General features: G+C 39.2%; 1 protein-coding gene across 1 annotated transcript in view; it reads left to right on the top strand.

Moving 5' to 3' along the window:
• Positions 1-19,960, top strand: part of MAML2 (mastermind like transcriptional coactivator 2) — a 362,152-nt gene extending 342,192 nt beyond the window's left edge. Inside the window, exons 3-5 of the mRNA XM_060160261.1 lie at positions 4,694-4,897; positions 10,641-10,752; positions 16,137-19,960. Coding sequence (XP_060016244.1) covers positions 4,694-4,897; positions 10,641-10,752; positions 16,137-17,155 — 1,335 coding nt within the window. The 3' untranslated portion in view covers positions 17,156-19,960. The remainder of the gene's footprint in view (positions 1-4,693; positions 4,898-10,640; positions 10,753-16,136) is intronic.
• Positions 19,961-27,110: the final 7,150 nt, after the last annotated feature.

Raw genomic sequence — 27,110 nt, 5'->3', positions numbered from 1 at the left:
GTGAGGCTGAATATGGAAATCAAAGCCAACGCATGGGAGCATATTTTTCTTTCAAAATATTTTATGTACTAAAGTTTGCACAACATCTTGGCAATGACAGCAAGCCTGTGTAAGGAGGTGTTTTGTGTTTCACAGCTAACATAAGGGCAAAAAAATGTATCAGCAGCCAAATATTACTTCCATCATGAGTGGAAAGAATGTGTATGGTAGAGTACATGGTAAGGCCCATGGGCTAAAAACTACAAGGTTTGAAAATCTACAAAATTCGAAAAGAGAGCTTATCTCTTATTTTAATATCTTTTGGTATTGTAAAGGAATGAAACTAAATTTAGTAAGGTCCATCTGTTTGATTAGAGAGAGAAAGACAGAGTTACATTTTCTTGGCATGCAGATCTTTTATAAATCTTAGCAGAGGGTAGTTTTGCAGATTTCACTGGAAATTATTTTGATGATGTTCACTGATTCTGCCAAAGTAAGCATTCTGTCACCTCTTTTCTTTCTCTTCATTCTTCCCCTTTGTAAATACTTTTTTGATCTTTAGAAAATAGAAAACTGCCTGTCACATAGTAGATATTCCGTAAAATTTATCAAATTTATTAATGGATGGATGGATACATGGGTGACTAGACGAACCATTAGGAGATGTGGATTTTAATCCTAAGGCACTAGTAGGTATCATACCACCTAATGGAAATGACTATGCATTGCTTTTTAATGCAGTAACCTTGAGTGAGTGTGTCCATGGGCTTTGTGATGTGTGTATCTTATAAGCCAGAGATTCTTTTTTTTTTTTTTTTTTGCGGTATGCGGGCCTCTCACCGCTGCGGCCTCTCCCGCTGCGGAGCACAGGCTCCGGACGCGCAGGCTCAGCGGCCATGGCTCACGGGCCCAGCCGCTCCGCGGCATGTGGGATTTTCCCGGACCGGGGCACGAACCCGTGTCCCCTGCATCGGCAGGCGGACTCCCAACCACTGCGCCACCAGGGAAGCCCCAGAGATTCTTTTTTTAATTGTAGTTGATTTACAATGTTGTGTTAGTTTCTGGTGTACAGCAAAGTGATTCAGTTATATATATATAGTTTATACAAGATATTATATAAACCATTATAGTTTATTACAAGATATTGAATATAGTTCCTTGTGCCTACAGTAGGACCTTGTTGTTTTATTTTATGTATAGTAGTGTGTATCTGCTGATCCCAGACTCCTAATTTATCCCTTATCCCACCCCCTTTCCCCTTTGGTAACCATAAGTTTGTTTTCTGTCTGTGAATCTGTTTCTGTTTTGTAAATAAGTTCATTTGTATCATTTTTTAGATTCCACATATAAGTGATATATGATATTTGTCTTTCTCTGTCTGACTTACCTGATCTCTAGGTCCATCCATGTTGCTGCAAATGGCATTATTTCATTCTTTTTTATGGCTGAGTAATATTACACTGTGTGTGTGTGTGTGTGTGTGTGTGTGCGCACGCGTGTGTGTATGTGTCACATCTTCTGTATCCATTCATCTGTCGATGGGCACTTAGGTTGCTTCCATGTTTTGGCTATTGTAAATAGTGCTGCTATGAACATTGGGGTGCATATATCTTTTTGAATTAGAGTTTTCACCTTTTCCAGATATATGCCCAGGAGTGGGATTGCTGGATCATATGGTAGCTCTATTTTTATTTTTTTAAGGAACCTCCATACTGTTCTCCATAGTGGCTGCACCAATTTACATTCCCAACAGTGTAGAGGGTTCCCTTTTCTCCACACCCTCTCCAGCATTTATTATTTGTAGACTTTTTGATGATTGCCATTCTGACCAGTGTGAGATGATACCTCTTTTTAGTTTTGATTTGCAGTTCTCTAATAATTAGCAATGTTGAGCATCTTTTCATGTGCCTTTTGGCCATCTGTATGTCATCTTTAAAATATAAGCCAGAGGGCTTCCCTGGTAGCGCAGTGGTTGAGAGTCCGCCTGCCATTGCAGGGGATGTGGGTTCGTGCCCCAGTCCAGGAGGATCCCACATGCCGTGGAGCGGCTGGGCCCATGAGCCATGGCCGCTGAGCCTGCGCGTCCGGAGCCTGTGCTCCGCAACGGGAGAGGCCACAACAGTGAGAGGCCAGCGTACCGCAAAAAAAAATTAAATTAAATTAAAATATAAGCCAGAGATCTTAACTTCAAATGGCTACATGGACCAAGCAAGTAATAGAAATGAGGGAAAAGGGTGGGTATAATAAAATGAGGAATAGTGGGGACTGTGGCCAACTGGAGAGCACAAGGGCCTACCTGTGTTTAAAATATGATGGGAGCCAAACATACCACATGTGCAGTCAAGTACACTTACACCATAAGCTCCTTCACAGAAATAATTGTTTCTAAAATATCTCTGCCATACACAAAATAATACAAAGATAAGTAAGAAAAATATTAATTGCTAAAATTTATCTAGAACGTACTAAGTGCCTAGAACTGTTCTAAATTTCACCTGGCCTAATTTTATGTCACGAATGTAATTACATTCATTTTACACATGAGGAAATTAAGACACAATACTTCATAAATCTATATTGGTTGCTCTATATAACAAATAATTGGATATTAAGAAATAAAAAATAGCACAGCACAGAACAAAGTATCAGGGCCCTGAGCTGAGCCCCTAACCCAGATGAAAGAAGCCCACTCCAAGAGAGAGTGCTGGTGGCTTGTAGGACATGTGGGGTGAAATCTTTCCCAAGAGCCATGATGGATTTAAAGCTGACAGATCTGACTGGGCATTGAGTGCAGATGTGTTAGGGATAGTTCCTTTCAGCTGCTCAGAGGATGCTCCTACCTCAGAGCTGACTCTAATTATTTTTCATTAACTGGTGAGAAGGACCACCCCCTCCCCATCCCCACACCTCTGCCCTTCTCCCTAAAACACTCCCTTCCAGGCGCCTGATTGAGGGTGACCCCTTAGAACAGTGCTCAGTACACATTTACTGCATGGACAGATGGGTTGACCCAGATTTACAGTAGGAAGCTTTTTCTCCCCAACTCTTCCTGTCTCAACTGAGAGACAATAGAGGATGGTGATTGAGAACTGGAGTTCTGGAGTCAGACAGGCCTGACTTCAAATCTTCCTCAACTACTTACAGCTAAGTGATCTCTCTGAGGCACGTTTCTCATCTGCAAAATTAGGATGAAAATAATAGTCCTTGCTCATTGTCTCATTGTTCTGTTAGGAGGACGAAATGATATTAATCACATAAAGTGCTAAGCCCAATGACTGGCCTGTAACAAACCTCAGTGCATGGTCATTTTAGGATTATTTTGTATCCCTTTTCCTTGTGGCAGTTGGTGAGCTCTGTAGCCCCAGGGATTATTAAAGCAAGACCACGTTTCCTGCATCCACAGGCTTTGAACTGGTGGCTTTTCTTTTTTTTTTTTTTTTTTTTTGTAGTTCAGCAGATACTAAAGAAAGAGAAGGCAAGTCCACAAGTGGAGTACCTACTATTTACTGCTCATCAGGCATCATGGGAGTTGCCTTATCTTTTTAACGTCTTGTAACCTCACACAGTCCAGCTGGGAATGAAAGTCGGATTTCATTTCTCCCATATAGCTAGCGTTTCTCAAAGAGCATTCCCTGGATCAATGAGCATTAGAATCACCTGAGTAGGTACCTGATCGGTGGCCTCAGAATTTCTGGAGCAAGGCCCACCTGGGTATCTTCTTCCTAGATGAGTATCATCAAAGTGGGAGGATCTTTCATTCAGTACTTGTATCATTTAATCTAAAACTTGATTCTGTATTTTCTTGTATTTTACATGTAAGCATGTCATTTCTTCCTTAATTAGATGATAAATTCTCCAAAATGAGGACGGTGTTTTCTAGTTTTCTTGTAACCCCAACGGTGCACAGCTCAATCCTAAACACACCAGTTGGGAATTAGTGATAGCACCTGGCTGGGTTTAGCTTTCTGCCCTGGAGGGTGCTGACCTGTCAATGCCTAAACATTGGTAGAGACCTCAAATTAGAATGGCAATTCACCAATACCCGATATTACTTAACACACAATTGTGAGTCTTTGACCAATACTTCCTTATTGTCAGTTGGTGTTCTTTTACTGATTAATGCACTAAGATTCCCAACTTACTGACCAGGGAGCAAAATTAACAAGTCTCTGAAAGGTGAAGTCCCTAACAAGTTTCAGTGTTTTGTGAAACAGAAACTCACAGGTCTTCCTACCTTATCACAGAAAGCTAGGCCCCTTATGTCCAAAATGGTTATTCAACTTTTAAACACATGAATTGAAACGATTTTCATTGCAGGATCAGCAATGATATGGGCTAACCTTAGGGAAAAGGAAGAACTTGTTACTTTATGATGTGTTTGTTCCTGAGCAATTCAGAGGTTTGCCATATGTTTTCATGGTAATTTTCTTTGACTTGCCATAAATACCTTCTGGAATGCGGAGGTTCCACCGTCAGAGTCACGTGGGAGCTTTTCCAGTACCCTAATGTCATTAAACCAGCTGCTTTGGTTGCTGTGATATGCAATTATTTCTTCTACATTTAAAAAGCAATTCTCTGATCTCCAACCCATTAACCACGTTTGATCTTAACAAGTTGAAAAATGTTTGGAATCTAAGCTTATGATCTTTGCGCAAGTTTTTTTTTTTCTTTTAATTCACAGTAGCTTTCCACCCCCTCCCCTTCTCTTTTTTAGGATCAACACTCTGTGGTAGGCCAGAACACAGGCCCCAGTCCAAGTCCCAACCCCTGCTCAAATCCAAACACTGGAAGTGGTTACATGAACTCCCAGCAATCACTGTTGAATCAGCAATTGATGGGAAAGAAACAGACTCTACAGAGGCAGATCATGGAGCAGAAACAGCAGCTTCTCCTCCAGCAGCAGATGCTTGTTGACACGGTAAAACTTTCTCCCAATTTCTACTGCACATACCTATTGGCCCAACAGAGGGAATTCATTATTTTCCATTTCTACTTACTGTGCTTGTCTCTGTGTCCACCTACGGGACAGCCACCAGGGTGTCCTGGCTGTAAGAGAGGCTAAATCTATACATGTAAAGTGCTGCAGGAAAAAAAAAAAAAAAAAAACTTGATTTACGAGCTGCTGGACAGTTGGAATGCATAGGACCTGGGCTGACTAGCCCTGCCCAGCCCAGGAATGTTTAGAGCCACCAACATGGCATTGGTATCAGGCACAGGAAACCAGTCTTCTCCCATAGCCCCAAGGGGCAGAAAATAGGGGACAAAACTTTAATCAACTCAAATCCAAACTGATTCTAGAGGTGAAAGGGTTTTAAAGCAACTTTAAAAGCCAGTGTGGAGTTTCGAAACTTAAAATTTGGCCTCCAAAATACAAGCATCTCAGAATAGTAGATGTTTTTTAAGGAAACCGAAAATGTATTTCCCACTTTCACCACATTTAAGTGGCCTTACCTTAAAGGCAAGGTCATTATTTCCCACACATTACCCAAGCATTAACCCTACTTCACTATTTATCTGCTTGTCCCTTCTATATTCTCAAACTCATACATTCAACAACTGCTCCAAACCCTTCCTGCCTCATAAGACCAAAGCCTTTTCTCCAAATTTTATTCTTTCCCTTCAAACTATTTGGCCAAATGAAAGAAGAAAGAGGCAAAGTTAACCATCTCCAGGTTGATAGAGCCAAGGTACACAGAAAATAAAATTAAAAAATAAATAAATTTATATTCAAGGAGCTTTGCAGTAAGAGTCAGAAACCCAGGGTGTGATAAGCGTATAATTCATTCAGTAAATATTTACTAATTTACAATGGAAATACAGCCATAAACAAGACAACCCTGTCTTTGTCTTTAAGGAGCTTAGAGCCCTCTGGGGATGTCAAATAAATAGGCAATTGTAATACATGTGATTAAATGCTGTGATGTGGGATTACCAGAAGTGGTTTCAGAGAGGAAGTTGTATCTACTGAAGATCTGAAGGTGAAGTAGGAGATGGAGGGAAGAACCGGGGAGGGTCCAGCCAGAAGAACCAGCATATTCAAAGACTCAGGGACAATAAAGTATACTACATATTACATTTGCTGAGGCATGTCACGTGCACAAGGATAGGGAAGTGAAAGGCTAGGAGGCCAGAGATCAGAGACCAGAGGATAAGGCTTGCTAAATCAGAATTTATATTGTTGAAAAGCAATGGAAGGGAATTCCCTGGAGGTCCAGTGGTTAGGACTCTGCACTTCCACTGCTGGGGGCCCCAGTTCAATCCCTCATCAGGGAACTAAGATCCCTGCAAGCTGCACAGTGTGGCCAAAAACAAAAACAAAAAAAGAAAAGCAATGGAGAGGACTTTAAAGCATTTGAAACAAGGAAGCACTAGATTCAGATTTGATTTGCATTATAATAAAGGTATAAACATAGCGAGGGAAAATGTAATGGAGGGAAAGATAAAATCCAGCTTGGAGAGATTGAGGATAGTCTCCCAGAAGAGATAAAATTTGACTTTGACTTTGAAGGACTGTAGGATTCTGATGGATAGAGTGGTCCACCATTCTAGGTGGAGAGTGGGCCAGAGACCGAAAGGTATAGCCTGGGTGTGTATTAGTTGGTTAGTCTGAGATTGTATGATGAAATATTTAATGCATAGTGAAAAGTACAAATCATAACAATCCTTTGTTTTTTTAAGGAATGACAAATGGAATTAAGTTTGGAATCCAGAGCATGTGAGAAGAAATAGTGAGAAATAAACTTATTTGATCTTGAACAAGGAATAGTGAGAAATAAACTTACAGGTGACCTTGAATGTTGCCCTCAGTTGTAGGGGAACCACTGACTGGATTGCTAAGTGACACAACTAATTTCTACTATAAGTCATAGTTTTGAAATCTCCACTCCTCCTACCCACTCCCTCCCTTTTTATGATCTTCATAAACAAAATAGCTAAGAAACAAGGGCAGTAGAAGAGAAAAACATACAATCTAAGATTGGCTTACTGGGTACACTTCCATCATTCCCATCAACACTACTAATTTGTTGACTTGTAACAGGCAGAGGTTGAATTTCTGGATTTTCAGCTCTCATTAAAAGGCGAGGAAACATTCCATGAGGGTCCTGTACTGGCTCTGTCCTAACTCCCATGGAGTCCCAGTTGAGTCACCGCTGGGACAGGTGCAAAGGGCAGTAGCTAAGCTGTGAGAGATGAATGAGAATGAGGCTGCTGTTTTTGTGATTTTTATAAACCATTCACATTTCTTTTTGTTTGGCGGACATTGAGGGTGCCTGTGCTTTTTAGCATATCCAGGAAGAAACAGTCTTTGATGCCACTTTACATTAGCATATGTTTTGTAGTCATTTGCAGTCAGTTGGCAAGGCCACATAGGCTCCTAAATTGAGACATTTTCTCATGAAAGTGTATTATCCCGTACTTTCTATTATTTTCCCACCAATGAAGCACAAAGAAGAGAGATGAGTAGTGCTTGTTACAATGGACATCATAATTACCAGCACGTTTTGTGCACCTACTATGTGCCAAGCACCATGCTGCGCTTTTACGGTAAAGGATTAATCCTTACAATAGGAGTATGAGAAAGGTCCTAAAATGATCCATATTTTACATTTTGAGATAGCGAAACTGAAGCAGAACAGATGTGGGCAACAGAAGATTATTTCTATATTAGCTTTTTGGGTCCAAGATATTGGGTTCTCATGAGACATTAGTTGTGAAGTTAAATTTCATGTTGCACAGAAGTAACCTCAGGGATGGCCTGTGAGTTTACACTTGCGTAGAATGGGGATGTCCTCCTCTGGCAAATGGAGCAGTCTCCATTCAGTGTTGAAGTCTGGTCTTTGCTGCCCCTCAGCACAAAGTGACAGCATGGCAGTTCTTGTCCATGCGCAAGGCCATTAACTCTAACTCATTTGTGAACAAGTACTTTAAGAAACTCAAGTTTCCAGGGCTGTGTATGTTAACACTTCGAACAACCTAAATAACCCCTCAGGAGAATAAAAAGTCAATAAGTAGATTGAACGTATGTAAAAATAAATCCGGATTTGAAATCTAGTCTTTCATGGAGCAGCAAGGGCCTGATTATCACTCACACACATGCGTGAATTCTGTTTTCTACACTAGAAACAACAGAAACACCTCATTGCATAGGAAAATATGATAGACGCTTTTGAAAAAGAGAAGATTTCAGAAAGTCCCATGTTGGCATAAAAATCAAAACTGTCAGCTTGCACAATAGTTTACAGCAGGAATGGTTGCATATTGCCACATTTGGGTTCATGGAACATCTCAAAGCTGTTTCTTAAACATTTAGGGTTTGGGCAAAACCAGAAAGAGTTTCACCAACCACTTTTTCCCTTAATTTGTAAACCCATATTTAAAAGAAATGTAATCCATATGCTTCTGATTCATTTACACTTAGCTCATCAAAATTGTGTTTTATATGAATTACTTGATGCCCCCAAATCCCTGTGAGTCTTTCAAGTCTTTTTCCTTAGAAACAAGAATTTGAATTTGGTTTGTTGTTGTTTGAAAGCCACTTTTTTTCCTTTATAGTAGATTTATTCTACTTAGAAGGTTTGGAATTTGTTGGGAAACTGAGAAATACATGGTTTAAGTGGGTTCTAAATTGGGCAGCCCACATTTGGCTTCCATCTAATTAACCCATCTGTTACAAGGTTTTCTTTTCTATTTATTGACTTTTCTATAATTATATTGTTCTCTGTATACCTATGCCAATTATTTTTATCTTCGAAAAAGGGGGTTGCTTTGGGGTTCATGCAAAGTTTCAGTGAAGCCATTCTAAAAACTTCCTGATCCATACTGAGAAACAAAAAAAGAATCTCCTGATGTGCAGAACTGATACCACACTCACAGCCAGGCTATTTTGTTCTCTGTTGGACGTAAACAATTTTACAGAACACTAAGCTCAGATAGGATTGCTCTGAGGCCATGATAAAATGAGACAAAAGAAGGCCACTTCATAATTTTGTCTAAAAACAGACATAAACAAGGTCACTGTGCAACTCACAAAATAGGAAAAATTCCCCTCTTTTGCTAAATGCGTGACAAATAATTCTTTAATCATAGAATCAACCTCACTTTCTGACAGCTTACAACCTAGAACAAATCCTCGCTTCCTTAGACCCTCCCTAAATCACCCAGTCAAAGCCCAAATCCTATAATACGTTCTTTCTAATACACTCCTGCTGAGACACCCTGTGGTCCCCCGTGATGTGCCTTCTTCCTGGCTCCAGTGAGTGATAAACCCAACAGGTATGTTCCTGTTACTGAACGCAAATTCACGTGCCCTACACACAGCGAGGCCAAACAAACCCAAACGTCAGAGTTTGGAGCAGAGAAAGGTTTACTGCAAGGAGATGGGTGGCTTGTGCCCAAAAAACCCCAAACTCCTTGAAGGGTTTCAGCAAAGGACTTTTAAAGGAAGGTGAGGGAGGGGCATTGTTAGCCGTTGTAAACTTCTTGGCGTCAGAATCCTTTGTTTTTGCAGCTATCCATGTAGGTCAAGTCAGATGTTCCCTAAACCTCCAACAAGACAAATGTTATTCTCTGTTCTGTAACTTTCTATCTCTATATGAATGGACTCTTAAAGGTCAGAGCCCTGAGAATAGGCTATCATATATATTTCAGGCTGTAGGCAACATTCTTTTATAAAAGGTGCAGAGCCAGCAGGAGTAAGCACAGGAAAAGGGCCAGGTCTAATATGGAGTCAGATTTGTTCTTCCCTCTACATTCCTGGTGGTCTTTGTCTGAGGACACTGACACTATAAAAAGAATGCCCCTGTTTCCTCTGTTAGCCCCCAAACTCACCTACTCTAAAGATCTAAAGGTGGCTGATTCGAGAAGGAAGAAAAGAAGGGAGACTGGGAAATTTCTGGGCTCTGAGAATGGGGCGTAGAGAAACAAAGCAGCAAGAGGCCCTTGTATTGTGTGGCCGGAAAGCCTAAGTTTTTGACTCAGGATTTGGTTTTGGTTCTACCATTGTGTGATCTTGGGCAAGTTACTTAACCTAAGGAAGCTTCCATTTCCTTATCTTTTAGGTGGGAATAACCATACTTACTTTCGATGGTTGTTTATGAGGGGGAAAAAAATAGGTAATAGGCACAGAATGCCTATATCAGTATCTGATAAGTTATCTCCTCCAATCTCAGGTTGCCAGATTTAGCAAATAAAAACATAGAATGCCTGAGTGTCCTGCACTTTATCTGGCAATCTTATTCCTACACCTTACACACTTGGTAGGACCAAAATTATATATAGGTACCAAGGTATATCAGGTGTGCTACAAAACAAAACTAGAAATCCTCATCTCAGAATTCATAGAAATTTTGTCCTCGCTGAAAGCTAATTGCAAAATAAAGAAAATGAGAGTATGTTACAAGACCCAAAACACATGTTGAATGTTAAGGAGAGGCAGAAATTACACTTTCATGCAGGAAATTGAAATTGAAAAGTTTTGTCTCTAAATAAGGTCCATGATTCACCACTATGACTGCAAATCATGAATAAAAACTAAGTAAGATCCATGATTCGCAACTATGACTGCAAAATTTTTCTTATATTCTTACTTTTATGAATCTATACATTTTTACAACTGAGAAAGTAACAATGCTGTTTAATATGTTTTCATTTGTGTTTTCAAGGAGAAAATTGCTCCACAAGATCAGATAAACAGACATTTGACAAGGCCACCCCCAGATTATAAAGACCAAAGAAGAAATGTGGGCAACATGCAGCCAACAGCTCAGTATTCTGGTAAGCCTTCTTAAAAATTAATAAAAATCATAACTGTGCAAAGAAGAAAACTGTTCAGTTGTTAGTATTTCCTCCTTCCCCCATCTCATATTTAATTGTAACATCTTTCTTAGACTCCTTCTCTAGCTCCCATATAACTATCAGATCAAGACCAAACTGGAATTTATTTCAGTCTACTCATCAGTTTTTCTTGCTTATTTTTGTTCCTTATTCACATATTTCACTGCTCTCAGGACTACCTGTGAGAGTCAAAAAAGCATAAATATTTTCTAACTGCTAGGTTCAACCATTCTCCTCCCAACAGCATATCTTGACCCAGATAGTGTAAGGTAAGCAGACATTTCTCCCTCATAGTCACATTTGTAACTTACATAGTGCCCAATCTTTTCATCTCCACCTTTGGGCTCATCTCCCTAAGACAAATAGCCCTATCACCAAAAAATAATTGAAAAGCAAATTAAGTCTTTAGGAAGTCTTTCAAAAATACCAAAGGTGGATTGCATTTAAAATATAAAGCAAGAGGGTTCCCTTTTCTCCACACCCTCTCCAGCATTTATTGTTTGTAGATTTTTTGATGATAGCCATTCTGACCTGTGTGAAGTGATACCTCATTGTATCATTGATTTGCATTTCTCTAATGATTAGTGATGTTGAGCATCGTTTCATGTGTTTGTTTGCAATCCGTATATCTTCTTTGGAGAAATGTCTATTTAGGTCTTCTACCCATTTTTGGATTGCGTTGTTTGTTTTTTGATATTGAGCTGCATGAGCTGCTTGTATATTTTGGAGATTAATCCTTTGTCAGTTGCTTCGTTTGCAAATATTTTCTCCCATTATGAGGGTTGCCTTTTCGTCTTGTTTATGGTTTCCCTTCCTGTGCAAAAGCTTTGAAGTTTCATTAGGTCCCATTTGTTTATTTTTGTTTTATTTCCATTTCTCTAGGAGGTGGGTCAAAAACTTGAGGACATGGGGGAGGGGGAGGGGGAAGGGTAAGCTGGGACGAAGGGAGAGAGTGGCATTGGCATATATACACTACCAAATGTAAAATAGGTAGCTAGTGGGAAGCAGCTGCATAGAACAGGGAGATCAGCTCAGTGCTTTGTGAACACCTAGAGGGGTGGGATATGGAGGGAGCGAGGGAGACACAAGAGGGAGGGGATGTGGGGATCTATGTATACGTATAGCTGATTCACTTTATTATAGGCAGAAACTAACACACCATTGTAAAGCAATTATACTCCAATAAAGATGTTAAAAAAAACAAACAAAAAAAAAAACCAAAAAATAAAGCAAAACTTCTTAATGGGTATCAATATAGCATAGGTGGCAGACACTACCCCTAAAATCCCTCCCTTCCACTCTCTGAACTCCAAAAGAACCTCTTTTAAACATAACCTTTGCTACCCCTGCCTTCCCCTAGTCAGCATCTGTTTGAGCCTTTCTGCCCAGAACTCTCTGCGGCTTGTCATGTAAACTAAGCTTGTCCTCTATTTTCCTAAGTTCTCTCTGCTTAAGGCCATAAAGGAGATTCTCTAAAGAAGGAGGGGCTGTGAATATTTCTGTTTATTAATATTTTCTGGTCCTGTTAAGTGTAGTAATCAATATGTTGTTCTCATTTATTTAAACATTTTCAAATGAACCAGATTGCCTCTTTCCACTAAAATTAGGAACGGGATATATATATTCCACTCTCTAAGATTGCTTTGCTTCAGGGCAAAAGCAGGATTCTCTGAGTCTGTCCTCAAGGAGGTTGAAAGACAATATGGGTATTATCTGGAACATGGCTTCTTATATCATGGCCTATCAGTGGCTTTGGGGGAAGCTAAGAGCCGTCTGAAATATTATATCAAATTAAAGGTGAATGTTTGTGCTTTGCTTTTCCCATTCATATAAAAGATTCCCAAGGATAGAAGTCTAAGGCTGGTTTGGTGGCTCTACCATGTTATCAGGGATCCAGGCTTCTTTTGTCTTTCTACCCCACCTTCTTGAGCATATAGCTTCCATCCTAAGGGTTGCCTTGTGGCCACCACATCACCAGTCTTCATATCCATATTCCAGATAGAAAGGTGAAAGACGGGAAAAGGTAAAATGGCCTCCCAAATGAGTCAGATTCCCTTTTTAAAGTAGGTTTTTTTGGACACTCATCTAGTAACTTCTTTTTGTTTTTTAATTAATTTATTTATTCGTTAATTTTGTCTGCATTGGGGCTTCGTTGCTGCACACAGACTTTCTCTAGTTGTGGTGAGCAGGGGCTACTCTTCGTTGTGGTGCACAGGCTTCTCCTTGTGGTGGCTTCTCCTGTTGCAGAGCACGGGCTCTAGGCACATGGGCTTCAGTAGTTGCAGCACGTGGACTCAGTAATTGTGGCCTGTGGGCTCTAGAACATAGGCTCAGTAGTTGTGGCACACGGGCTTAGTTGCTCCGCAACATGTGGGATCTTCCCAGACCAGGGATCGAACCCGTGTCCCCTGCCTTGGCAGGTGGATTCTTAACCACTGTGCCACCAGGGAAGTCCATCACCTAGTAACTTCTGCCTTTAGCCAGAATTTATTCATATGGACCCCCCATCAGCAAGGATGTTTGGCAAATGTGGTTTTTCAGCTGGGCACATTGCTGCAAAATCAAGGCTCTGTTTCTAAAGAAGACAGGGAGGTTGGGTATTTGGGAGGGACCTAGAAGTCTCTTCCACAGTGCATATGGGCATTTTCCTGAGGGAGGTGACCTTAGCAACCAGCTGCTAACCCCCAGATGGGTGAGAATCACCACTCTAGAGCACTGTAATTCACGTGCCTTCTGAGAAGAAATAAACAAGCACAACACAAACTCTTTTATCATTTCTTATTTCAATCTCAGTACTATAATAATCACCTTGCCCAGATGTTAATATTAAAAATGATGTATGGGGCTTCCCTGGTGGCGCAGTGGTTGGGAGTCCGCCTGCCGATGCAGGGGACACGGGTTCGTGCCCCGGTCCGGGAGGATCCCACATGCCGCGGAGCAGCTGGGCCCATGAGCCATGGCCACTGAGCCTGCGCGTCTGGAGCCTGTGCTCCGCAGCGGGAGAGGCCACAACGGTGAGAGGCCCGCGTACAGCAAAACAATAAATAAATAAAATAAAAAATAAATTAAAATGATGTATGAAAAACACCTAGAACAATTTCTACCACAAATTAAGAGCTTCTAAATATTAACTGTGATTAATATTTTTTTATCTTTATGGAAATTCTCCCTATTCTAGTTGTTTAAAAATACAGCTCTCCTCATAAAACTTCTCAAGGCATATTGTTAAAATAGGGGGCACCTAGAGGGAGTGATTTTTTTTTTATTATAAATTTATTTATTTATTTTTATTTTTGGCTGCCTTGGGTGTTCGTTGCTGCGCATGGGCTTTCTCTAGTTGCGGCAAGGGGGGCTGCTCTTTGTTGCGGTACGCAGGCTTCTCATTGCGGTGGCTTCTCCTGTTGCAGAGCATGGGCCGTAGCCATGCAGGCTTCCGTATTTGTGGCACGCAGGCTCAGTAGCTGTGGCTCGTGGGCTCTAGAGCGCAGGCTCAGTAGCTGTGGTGCACGGGCTTAGTTGCTCCGTGACATGTGGGATCTTCCCGGACCAGGTAGATTCCAGCCCTCTGCACTGGCAGGCGGAATCTTAACCACTGTGCCACCAGGGAAGTCCCTAGAGGCAGTGATTTTTAAAGCCTCGAAATTTTTTCCATAGCATTTCCATAATGGAAATTCTCTTCTCATGAAACCTTCAGATACCAAGCTTGATATTGCTTAATCTCATTAGCAGCCTGTGCACTCTGAGTTATTGTCCAAGTTTCTCCTATCTGACTCTGATCCCTCTTCATCAAACACTGCCCTACACAGTCAGGGCCTCGTGCTAAACCTGGAGATACAAGGAGATAAAGAGGCTGTTTCTGCCTTCAAGGGGGATGTAGCTTAGTGGGGACATATTTTAAAACAAATAGCAAGGCCTTCAGTCTTTCAAGGTGTGTACCACGCTAGCTATCCTCAAGCAGTAGGGGATATGCTAGGGTTATAATTGCAACCATGCTCTCTTCACATACTGCCATTCTGATACTCATATGTGTGTCTAGTTCTCTGTTTCTCAGTATCTCTGATTCTCTGGGCCTCCCTGCCTCTCTGCTGGGAGAGTACTTTAAAAGAGTATCTTTCTCCAAGTTATATCTTTGCCTCAATCTCTCATTCACTCATTCATTCATTCAATAAATATCAATTGAATACCTACTTTGCACCATCCACTGAACTTGGAGAATATGACAGTGAAAAAAACAGGCAAAAAATCTTTCTCTCATGGAACTTATCATCCAGCAGGCGCTTTTATTTATCTTTCTGGCATTCCATTTTTGCCTCTCAAGATGTCTTGCCATGATGATTTTAACCTCCTCAAGCCAGGAAGATTTCAATGTGTCCGTTAATCACTATCCGATAGGTGGAACCTCATTCAGCAGACTGTGATTGAGTGGTCCCACATTCAATCACTTATTTACAGGTATCAACATAAGTAGCTGGCACTTTGAGGCTCCATGTATTTCCCAATACAGAAGCTAAATGCTAAATGAAAACTTGAAAGAGCAAATGCAGCTTGAGAGAGGAGGCTGGAATATCAGGGAAAGCTTGATGAAGGAACTTGGACCTTGGCCTGAGCCTTTGAAGAAAAGCTAAGGCTTGGTGAGGTAAGAAGGGCATCATATGAGAAGAAAATGGCGTGAGCGAAAGTAGTTCATGATGTGTGGATAACAGTGCGATAATAACTAATCCTCCTAGAGCAGAGTGCTTTCTGTATGGAAATAATCACTGGAGCATGGATTACATTGAATTCCAGATGTTTGAAGAGATGGGAATTTACCTGTCTTATGGCAGCTTCTTGAGTGGGGATGCAGATGAAAATTGGACATGATTTTCAAGGCCATAGATTTGGACCGTTAATCTAGTAGCCATGTATAGGGTGCATCCACATGTTCTAATTTGGACCCAGGGGTGACCAGTAGCATGGACTTCATGACAGCTGGATAATCAAAGTTGTAGTCTTTGGTCTTGAAACAGAGTAAAGCTAATTCAAAATGGAAGATTGACTATCACTTCCCCTCAATGATTCCAGAAGAATAAAGCCTAAAAACTAGAACCATTCTATTTCAGTCTTCTTTCTATAATGTGTAAACTCTTGACCAAGGGGTAACTTAGGGTGATACTTCCCCCCAAAAGCTGTCTTATTCCTTTTATATAATATGCTATGATGATTATTTCTCTTTATTTGTTCTTACACCCAAAGGCAGTCTCAGAGCTGACAAGCTATCGTAAATCGCTATAAGAGAAGAGATAACCTACTGTTATGAACTAATATAATTATCTTCTTTTTCTCAGGTGGCTCATCAACAGTGAGTTTAAACTCTAACCAGGCTTTGGCAAACCCAGTTTCAACACACACCATTTTAACTCCAAATTCCAGCCTCATGTCTACTTCTCATGGGACAAGAATGCCATCCTTATCCACAGCAGTTCAGAACATAGGGATGTATGGGAATCTGCCTTGCAATCAACCTGGAACATACAGCGTCACTTCAGGAATGAATCAGTTGACCCAACACAGAAACCCAAACCAATTGATAGCAAATCAAAACAACCCTCTGATGCCCCGGCCACCCACTTTAGGGCCCAGTAATAATAATAATAATGTGGCCACTTTTGGAGCTGGATCTGTTGGCAATTCGCAACAATTAAGACCAAACTTAACCCATAGTATGGCAAGCATGCCAGCACAGAGAACGTCGAATGTAATGATCACATCCAACACAACGGCACCAAACTGGGCCTCTCAAGAAGCAACAACCAAACAGCAGGAAGCGCTGAAATCTACGGGAGTCCGCTTCCCCCCAGGCACACCTACAGCCTATACTCCAAACCAGTCATTGCAACAGGCGGTAGGTAGCCAGCAATTTTCCCAGAGAGCAGTGGCTCCCCCTAATCAGTTAACACCAGCAGTGCAAATTAGACCCATGAACCAAATGAGCCAGACGTTAAATGGACAAAACATGGGTCCACTCAGAAGTCTGAATCTCAGACCCAATCAGCTAAGCACACAGATTTTGCCTAATTTGAGCCAGTCAGGAACAGGGTTGAGTCAGTCGAGGACAAGCATAAGCCAGCCATCATCCCTGACAGCCGGCAGTTTTCCTTCACCCAACCAAAGTTCCAGGGCTTTTCAAGGAACCGACCATGGTAATGACTTAGCTTTTGACTTTCTCAACCAACAGACTGATAACATGGGCCCTGCCCTAAACAGTGATGCTGATTTCATTGATTCTTTATTGAAGACAGAGCCTGGTAATGATGACTGGATGAAAGACATCAACCTTGATGAAATCTTGGGGAACAACTCCTAAAGAAGAAAAGGGAGACAATTCACAAACTCCAAGCACTAAAAGGCAATATTTTACAAGGACTCTGTAAAGGCCAAACTGTTGACTTTTAGTTGGACTCTATGAAGATACCTTGGCTTAAAAATGGAAAGCAGAAAGTAACTGTAGCGGTGAACATTTTGGTCCAAATGCTTGTTTTAAATCTCAAACCTGGAAGTAAAACATTGGGATCACTTTTTCCCCATCTACACCCCAGGACACAGTATCCAGTTTATCCAAACAGAACTGTGATGTTGATGTGTAATTAGTTGTGTAAAATAGGCTTCCCAAGCTCCTTTTCTCCCTGAAAGAAAACTAATAGAACTTCTGGCTTGTTTAAACCCCACGTCATGCGGAGGTACTAGTTCCAAGCAACAAGCAACAAATTCCTTAATTTTCTCTAACAGATATGAAGTGTGGTTTAATCCCTCCACTTTGTCTTTTCATTTAGGTTTCCCAAAACTTCCAGGGTAGATTGAAATGTTACAGATTTGTTTGGAGTAACCAAACAGTGTCCTAAGTAAACGAAAACTGGAGAACATAGAGAACACCCAGTGGACTATAGAATTTCTTCCCCAGATTCATCCCCTCACTTTTTCAGTTTTCCCACATATCCTATACTTCAAGATGCTGTGTCTAGTGATGAAACAAGAATGCAGAGATGGCCAACTTTTTTCCACAACCAATTTCCAAATCCAGTTTCTGAATCTTAGATTCAGTCGCGACCTATCCTAATCATACTGAAATGTTAGTGCACATGTGTCTGCATCAGATTTCACTACTTAAAAGGGAAAACACCACATTGGGCATTGCTATAAAGGAGATGTATTTGGCCACAAATAACTTGGGGTGTTGCTTACTGTGATGATGACTGCTGGTTAGTCCCCAAGCTGAGTGAAATTGAGCCTGGCCCTCTCTGCTTATTTTGATGACCAGAGACTGATTTGTAAGAAAAGGAAGTTTGGAGACCAAAGCTGACAGTAGAAGGTATCATGTTTTGGTTGAAGATAAGAAGCAAAAGGTCAGGACCAGGGATGGTGGGTACGGGTGTGTACAAATCTATTTCATAGGGTTTGAAGGAAAGCATAATTGAGACAAAAAATAATCTGGCCTTATTTGGACACATTATTTGGGTGAACAGCTAAATAGAATGTGATCTATTAATAGCAGTCTACTCATTCTTCTGTCCCTGATGTGATGAATCATTGCCACATGCTAGATGGGCCCTTCATATCCAGGTTTTCTCCCTCAGGGCTGAGCACTGTATCAAAGAAAGAGTTCCTATTGAGTTGTGTAACAGATCAGCTGCAAAATGGCAAAGATGTGTGCTGATTTGGGATGTATGCAAAATATCTCTATCATTTTCCTCATTACAGAGGAACACAGGTTACCTTCAGCTATTTTAGTTATACACTCTCGTATTCAATTATCAAGTGATATTTAACTGAAATCATTTAATAACTCTTTAAATACCTTTCTAAAAAGAACACATTTTGAAAGTTCTGCAAAGCCCTCTTGCAATCTTTAAAATGTCTAGAAGCACTCTCTTTTACACAATACCAACATCACTGGCCCGGAATCTTTTCTGTGCTAGGTTGTAAATATAAATAAATTACTTGTTTTGTAAACTTTTGTAAAGAATATTTTGGTAGAAATACTTAAAGCATATTCTTTGGGTTATATTTATACATATGTGAAATAAATATACTATCAAAAGGTTATATTTTATACAAAAAGTAAATTGTTACCTTTTGTATGCTAATATACAAAGTTTTGTATCATATGATGGTTTATTTTTAGCTCTTACACTTCAACCCTAGGTGGTCAAGTGGGAACTTTTGAAAACTATCAAGAGGCTTGTTAGACAAATTTATATTCTGAAACCTCAATAAGAAAGCATTCCAGGTTTCAACTTTCCTTTTTTTTTTTTCCTGCTCCCAAATTCTTTTTTAAACCCATAGTTGTGTCTTGTTTGATTATTCTGCTGTGCACATTGTATTGGTCCTTGTTGCATGTGGTCTACTGTGTGTTTTCCCATTTTATAAAACAGTGTTTCTCCATGCAAAAAAAGTAAGGAAAAAGTTATGTACATATAAACACTTTTATTTTATGGCTCCTCCATGTTACTGTATATATCTGCCAGCACATCCCAGTTACACTCCTGTGATTCAGCTTATTTTTACCCTAACATAAATAGTATGTTTTGTAGTAGCTATCAAATTTAAGAGATAAAGCAATCAAAATGTTTGGATTTTCTTCTATCTTAATGTGAATTTCATAATTAATGTCTATTTATTCAGCTATTCATTAAAATACAGGATTCTTTGGAAAAAATGGTGTAGTCTATAGTTTCTGTTTGTTGGCAGCCTATTACCAAAGATGATGTAATTTTCCTGAAAGCTGAGATAATGACGATTTGATAGACATATGCAACCAAAACTTAAGGATTTACAACTTAAAAGCTATGGAATACAATCTCCCTTTTACAGAAATACCAGACTACTTAACTGTTGGCATTGTTTATCATTCTGACACATTATACACGAGATAGAAGTAATTTTCTTTTTTTTTTTTTAATTCAAAGACTAGAAAGTCATTTAAGCAAATAATTCATTCTTGGCTTTGTGTTAAGCCCAATGAAGACAAATAACTCTGCTCTAAGTGAATGCACTAATATTACTTGCGTTACTGTAACTGTACCCATAACTGTAAAGATTTCAACTTGTAAGACAAGTATTTTGTATTGCGTGTAATTTCATGTGTTAAAAAAATAGTTTAAAAAATTCAGAAGTGGTTCTCTTGTATGAAATCATGCTTTCAGTCACCAACAATATTGTTGCTCTATCACAGAAAGTTCTGATGGGCAAATTTATTCTCTGGGAAGCTTCTAATACTAGTGAAATGCTGATGTGACTCATTTCAATATTCTTTACTTCACTTAGAAAGTTTGTATTAAGATCCCATATGCACAGCAACTACTAAATACTGGAGAAACACAGCCTAATTCTCAGGCACAGCGGACCTTTGCCTGGCCTGCTGTGTGGCATTTGGGCAGACCAGGCTGAGTGAACACAGGGCCAGGTAAACACAGCCTCACTGAGCATATTTACACAGTCCTTCTTGGGAGTCAAGGAGGTTGAGAGAAAGATGGGCCTTTGTAGGAGGCAAGGGGAACCATTCTATCAAATTTTCTTGCTCCATTGTTGAAATATGTTGCTGGGGTTCCATTGTCCCTTCCCCCTCTGCCAAAAGAGATGGGTGACATTATCCTTTTTATTAGCATTATTAATGGAGCAATAATAAAATTTATATTTTATGTAGTGCCTGATCAATGACTCTGGAAGGTTGTAAACAAAATCAACATCAATAAAAATAAATAAAAGGCATACAAGTTAAGAGAAAGAAATATGTAATTCTAAAATTATCCAGTCAATCCTAGTATGTACCCATGGAAGGATCCTTGAGAGTAAATGAGAGGGTAGACGTGAGCGCAAAAGAGAGAGAGGCTCAGCTTCTTCCTCCTCTGTGTTTGCAAAGGCAGTACAAATTCTTAAACCTTGTATCTGCTATTTCCATTTTATATCTCTGTGACTGTATTTCCTCACTCAAAAATGAGGGCTTGGGGTTGAGACAGCTTTACATTTCTTCCCAACTCTAAAACTCTGTGATTGATTATTTTTCCAAAAAATTTTTCCAAAGCTAAGTGGAAAGTTAACCAAAGAGACTCAAAGCATCATTTTTAAAATAGAAATCAGTGTTCAATCAACCTTTTGAAAATTTTCAGATTGCCAGTCAACTTTATTTAGCAAATCACCCCTCTGCTTGAAAATTAAATCATATGAAAATGAGATTTCATCAAAAGTAAGCCAGAACTAGTCTGTGGACTAATAGAAAGGCAATGTAGATGTAGGTGCCCACTGACTACATACAAGTCCAAGTTCTGAAGATCAAAAGCTGGGATGTGATATTAAATGGTCATCTTCTTGTGAAATCATAGAATTTCATAAAGAAAATATTTGCCTAACAGGGAGAAGAAATCCCATACTTTGAGTAGCATACTCCGTTGGGTATATAATAATGAATTTCCGTGAGTTGTAAATGGCAGTGTAACGTCTTTTAAATACATTTCCTAAATTCCTATAACAGACAAAGTGCAGGTAGTGCCCTACTGTTAACTTCACTGGCAATAAAAACGTTATTAAAACATTACACCATGAGAATTAAGAAACATATTGACCTTAGATTTTTAAAAATAAATGCTGTTGTCCCTGACCCGTATGCAATAATATTAAAAGGGCGCTTTTGTTTGTTTACATAAATAGCATTTTAAGTTTGCTTTTTACCAAACTGAATCATCATTAGCTCCAGGCTTTGCATAAATATATAGAAACTTTTTACAATACTTAGAATTCTTTCAGGAAAAGGGAAGGAGAAAAATGTATAAAAGACTGTAAAACCATTGACGGTTTTCATAGGGTTCTTTCAGCAAAAGGGACAGAAGAAGGAAGGAAGAAGGAAGGAAGGAAAGAGAACATATCTCAAATAGGCTTAAAGAAAGGAATCTACTGATGGACATAACTGCAAAGGCCAGGAGCTAGTTCTGGGTTTAGACACAGCTGAATCCAGCAGGTAACAACGTCATCAAGAATTGGTTCTTGGGGCTTCCCTGGTGGCGCAGTGGTTGGGAGTCCGCCTGCCGATGCAGGGGACACGGGTTCGTGCCCTGGTCTGGGAGGATCCCACATGCCGCGGAGCGGCTGGGCCCGTGAGCCACAGCCGCTGAGCCTGCGCGTCCGGAGCCTGTGCTCCGCAACAGGAGAGGCCACAACAGTGAGAGGCCCGAGTACCGCAAAAAAAAAAAAAAAAAAAAAGAATTGGTTCTTTTCTGTCCCTCACCTTTGCTTTCCTGAGTCTTGGCTCCATTCTCAGGCAGGCCCCTCTCTCATGGTGTCAAGATGGCTGCTAGAAGCTCCAGACTTATATCTTCATAACTCCACATCCAGCTTGAACCAACTTTACATCTCACAGGCTTTGATTAGGGCATGTGCCCATCCCTGGACAATCACTTTGGCCAAGGAGTTGCAGTCTGATTGGCCAGTCCCGGGTCAAGTGCCTATCCCTGGAGGCAGAGGGAGTATTAATACAATCAAACTAAATGGAGTTAGAGTGGGAAAGAGAAGGGAGGGAGGGAGGGAGTCTTCTTCCTCATTCTTGTCTCCTTGTGGTAACAAGGTAGTTAACTTCGGCTCATGTCTATGTTCTAAGCTGGAAAAATAGGTAGGAAAAATTATGAAGAGCAAAGAATGTTGCTTGTAGAAAATCTTTACCTTTCCATTTGGGAAAGGTCACCCCTACTCAGAGATTTTACCATACCTCATTAGCCATGACTGTGTCTATGGCCTTTCAGATCTTCAAGAGAGGCTAGGTGTTAAGTATTTAGAGTTGTAGCCCCTGTAGTAGAGGATGGCAAGGGAACAGGTGGTTGGAAATGATGTAAATATAAAGACTTGCATGGGAATGATAAACATAAATTCAAGATGTTAATTATCTTTGAGGGATTATAGAGAAATGTGATTGAGAGGATGTATACAAAGGACTCAAATTATGTTATTTTCCAAGCTGAATGAAGACTACATAGCTGTTATTTTTTAATGCCTTTTTATATATCTGAAATAGATTATTAGAAATCAAATGAAAGCTAAGTTAAATTATTTGGGGTTTTGACTAAAGGCATTCTGCTGTGAATAAATGAATGAATAAATAGTGATTGATTTAGAATTATGGTGGTATGCAGATAAGATACACTGCAAGGTACACTGAAAGGCCCTCCTGACTAAAATAACTAAAATACTAAATTTTAACATAAAAGGAAGATTCCAAACTTACTAAAAAGCTACAAAAATAAAAGCCATGTGCTACTAGCATAAGTGTAGACATAAAGTTCCATGTTGTAGAATTGAGGGTATAAAAATAAACACTCACATTTATAGTCAAATGATACTTGAGAATGCCAAGACCATTCAAGGGGAGAGAACAGTCTTTTCAAAAATAGTGCTAGGACAATTGGACATCCACATGCCAAAAAAATCATATTTTGACTCCTACCTCACACCATAAACAAAAGTGAACTCAAAATGGTTCACGAGACCTAAAGTAAAACTAAAAATATAAAGCTCTTAGAAAAAAAAAGATGTAAATCTTCATGATCTTGGATTAGGCAAGATAGTTTCTTAGATTTGACACCAAAAACATAAGCAACAACGACAACAAAAATAGATGAATTGGACTTCATCAAAATCAAAAACTTGTGTGATCCAAGACCACTATCAACAAAATGAAAAGATAGCTGTATTAGTCAGATATCTCCAGAGAAAAAGAATCACAGAAATAGTAGGATAAATATACCTACACATACATATATAATATGTATATTAAAAAACCACTGAATTGGACACATTAAAGGGATAAATTTTATGGTCTGTGATTTATATCACAATCAAACTATTTTAAAAAGAAAAAATAAATAAAGGGGCATTTAAAAAATAGATCAGTGCATTACCACCAAACCAATATGCCATGCTCAGAAATAAAGTAAAACCAGGAATCCTCGGACATAAGCAAATGTCAACATCAGCTTTGGCCCTGACAGTTTCTGGAGACCTTGAACTTGCATTTTGGCAACTTCACAGGGTGTGGGGGACAGGATATACAGGCCAGGGCACTTTCAAGGTAAGGAGTCCAATTAAAAGATCCCCTGCCAAAAGCTGGTAATCCAAAGGAATATAACCACAGAGTAAGGGTAAAACTGAAATAAACCCTGCTGTGTTACAAAGGGGAAAAATTCTTCCCTGGAAACATATAACCAAAGTCAGCATTCATATGAGTTGGGGTTTGTACTCATAAAAGTTTACACATTAAAAAAAAAAAAAAACAACCTGAGTGCAGAATTTTATTTGAATTGTCCCCAGGTTGGGTACACCCTCAGGAAACAGACAGAAAAAAATGCAATTCCTCTTAGGAGCTTTCAAAAAATCTCCACAAAATTTCAAAGAAAACTAGCATCGGATCCATTATCAAAAATCACAAAACACACAAGTAAACAAAGCATCATGAGTGAGAACCAGCAGAAACAGCAGACAGCAGAAGAAGACATAGATGTTGAAAATAACAGACACAAAAAAGACCTAAATTTAATACACTTAAATGAAATACATAGAAAGAAGTAGAAGCTTAGAAATATCAGCACAAATTGAATATTGTCCTGAGTAAAAGCTTAGGTGTGCATAGAATATTCATAAATTTGATAACATTATATGCCATAAAATAGCCTTGTTAAATTTCAAAACATCAGTATTATACTGACCACATTCACCATCCCCAATTCACTTAAGTTAGAAATGAAATTTAAAAGATAATGGGAAAACTCCATTCACTTGGACATTAAAAAAAAAAAGAAAATCTAAACAACTCATGGATCAATGAAAAAAATGTAAGATAGATAGCTAGTGGGAAGCAGCCACATAACACAGGGAGATCAGCTCAGTGCTTTGTGACCACCTAGAGGGGTGGGATAGGGAGGGTGGGAGGGAGAAGCAAGAGGGAGGAGATTTGGGGATATATGTATATGTATAGCTGATTCACTTTGTTATGAAGCAGAAACTAACACACCATTGTAAAGCAATTATACTGCAATAAAGATGTTAAAAAAGCTGTAATAAAATATAGAAAATGTTTGTAATTAAACAAAAATAGAAAACTTATGTTGGTTAAGCAGTTCTTGGAGAGAAATTTATGCTCTTAATTGCCTTTCATTAGAAAAAAGGCTCAGAATGAATTTTAAAAATCCAACTTGAAAAGTTAGAAAAAGAGTGTAGGATAAATCTAAAGGAAGTGTGAATAAATAATAAAAATAGAAAAAATTTAATTAATAAAAATAAAAGCAAAAACAAACATGCAATTGAGAGAACTGACATAATCAAAAGTTGACTCTTTAAAGATATTAATTAGCAGACTACTGGAGAGACTCATCAAAGGAAAAAGAGAGAAAAAAATTACTAGGAATTAAAAAGAAATATAATATTCACTATTGTGAATCAATTTATGGCAATAAATTTGAAAATTTAGAGGTAATGAATGAATTACCACAAAATATAACTCTTCAGAACTGATTTAAGAAAAAAATGGAGAACCTGGATAACAGGCAGCTGGGATACATGTTCAAAATCTTACTGTAAGGAAAACAGCAGGACAAAGCAGCTTAGCAGAAAGATTTTACTAAATAGTCAAAGAATAGCTAAGTTCATTTTTACATGAATTTTTCCAGAGAAGTGAAAAACAAATGACACTTTCCAACTCACTTTTCGAAGCTGGAATAACCTTGATGCCAAAACAAGACATGGATGGAAGGCACATGAGAGGAAAATAACAGACTGGCTACACCCGTGAACATAGTTTTGAAAATCCCTAAACCAAATTTTAGCCAACACAACCCAGTAGTATATAAAAAACATAGTAAATTATGACTGAGTTGGGTCTCTCCCAGGAATACAAGTTCGGTTTAATATTTTAAAAACTGATAGGAACAAGACAAAGTTGCCAACTATCATCACTCCCACTCAGTCTACTCAGAGCAATGAAACAAGAAAAAGAAATAAAACACCTAAAAATTGCATAGGAAGGACCAAAACAAACATTATTTGGATAACCACAAATAGATATGATTACCTATTTAGAAAACCCCCAAAGAATCCAACAAGTTTCCTCGATACAATTGATGCATAGAAGCAATCTGTTTACACTACCAACCATTAAAAAGTATAACTGGAAAAAACTTATCATTCACGACAATATCCAAAACAAAAATTTAGGGTATATAAATAAAGCCCTATATTAATAAAATTATTAAATTCTAATGAAAAACATTTTGAAAGACCTGATAAATAGAAAATCATACCATGCTCTTGGACAGGAAGAATCTATATTTTAATATCTTCAACTTTATCCATTGCAGAAGGATTTGTGAGGATACCTCTTGGTGCTTCCATACTCAATGATAATAGCACGTAGGCAGTTTCCACAATCTAGTCTTTAAAAAGGCAAGGTAACCAAAGATTCCGTTCCCTCAAGGATGAAGCACTGGGTCATCCCACCAAGGCAAGCTCCAAGAGAATATCTGACCAAGAGAAATCTATAATGTGTGGTAAAGGGGTTGACGAATATTAATGATAGCCTTAGGATCAACTACAGCCTTAGGGACTGTACTTTGTCTCATTAATTCACCTATTGTTAAGCCCTTTTTTGTTTTTCCCTTTTTCAGGGAACTGCATCTTGAACCTTGAATAATCGGTGACAGGATAGAGTGAACATAGTGTGGGACTTTGAGCGGATCTGAGTGGTACAAGGGATGTTTTGTAGCAGATCCAAAAAGGGCTTCACCACATTCTCTCAACCAATCCTGGACAGCTGCTGTGCAAGATGATTGCTTCCTGTGTATCTCTGCCTTGGGGTGTCCTCAGCATACTCAACCCACACATGAGACAAGCCATAAGTGACAGGGAGTTAATGCCCCAGGGTGATCTTCAACCAATTTAGGACTGGAATTGGCGGACAAGTATTCTAAGTTCCACCTCCTTTAGTGGATAAATCTAATGTGTGTTTCGTATTCTTTCAGAGCTGCCAGCTGGAATAAGCCCATAGTGATAACCTGCTCATGAACTCTCACTTTATCTGCTTTTCTTCTTTCTGAGGCTCTTACTTCCTCACATCTTTACAATGCTTCCCAGAATCGCTTCCCAGAAAAGCTGCTTATATCCAAATCTTTGTCTTAGGATCTACTTTGGGGGGAATTAAACTAAAAACCCAAATTATCCATCACCAGTAGAATGGGTAAATTGAGGTGTTGTCCTGAAATAGAATGCTATGCTGCAGAAGGGAATTAGCT

The sequence above is a fragment of the Lagenorhynchus albirostris genome, chromosome 9 (assembly GCF_949774975.1).
Source record: "Lagenorhynchus albirostris chromosome 9, mLagAlb1.1, whole genome shotgun sequence".
Classification (NCBI taxonomy): Eukaryota; Metazoa; Chordata; class Mammalia; order Artiodactyla; family Delphinidae; genus Lagenorhynchus; species Lagenorhynchus albirostris.
Note: the sequence above shows the minus strand (reverse complement) of the source record. Positions and strands in the feature narration are given on the sequence as shown.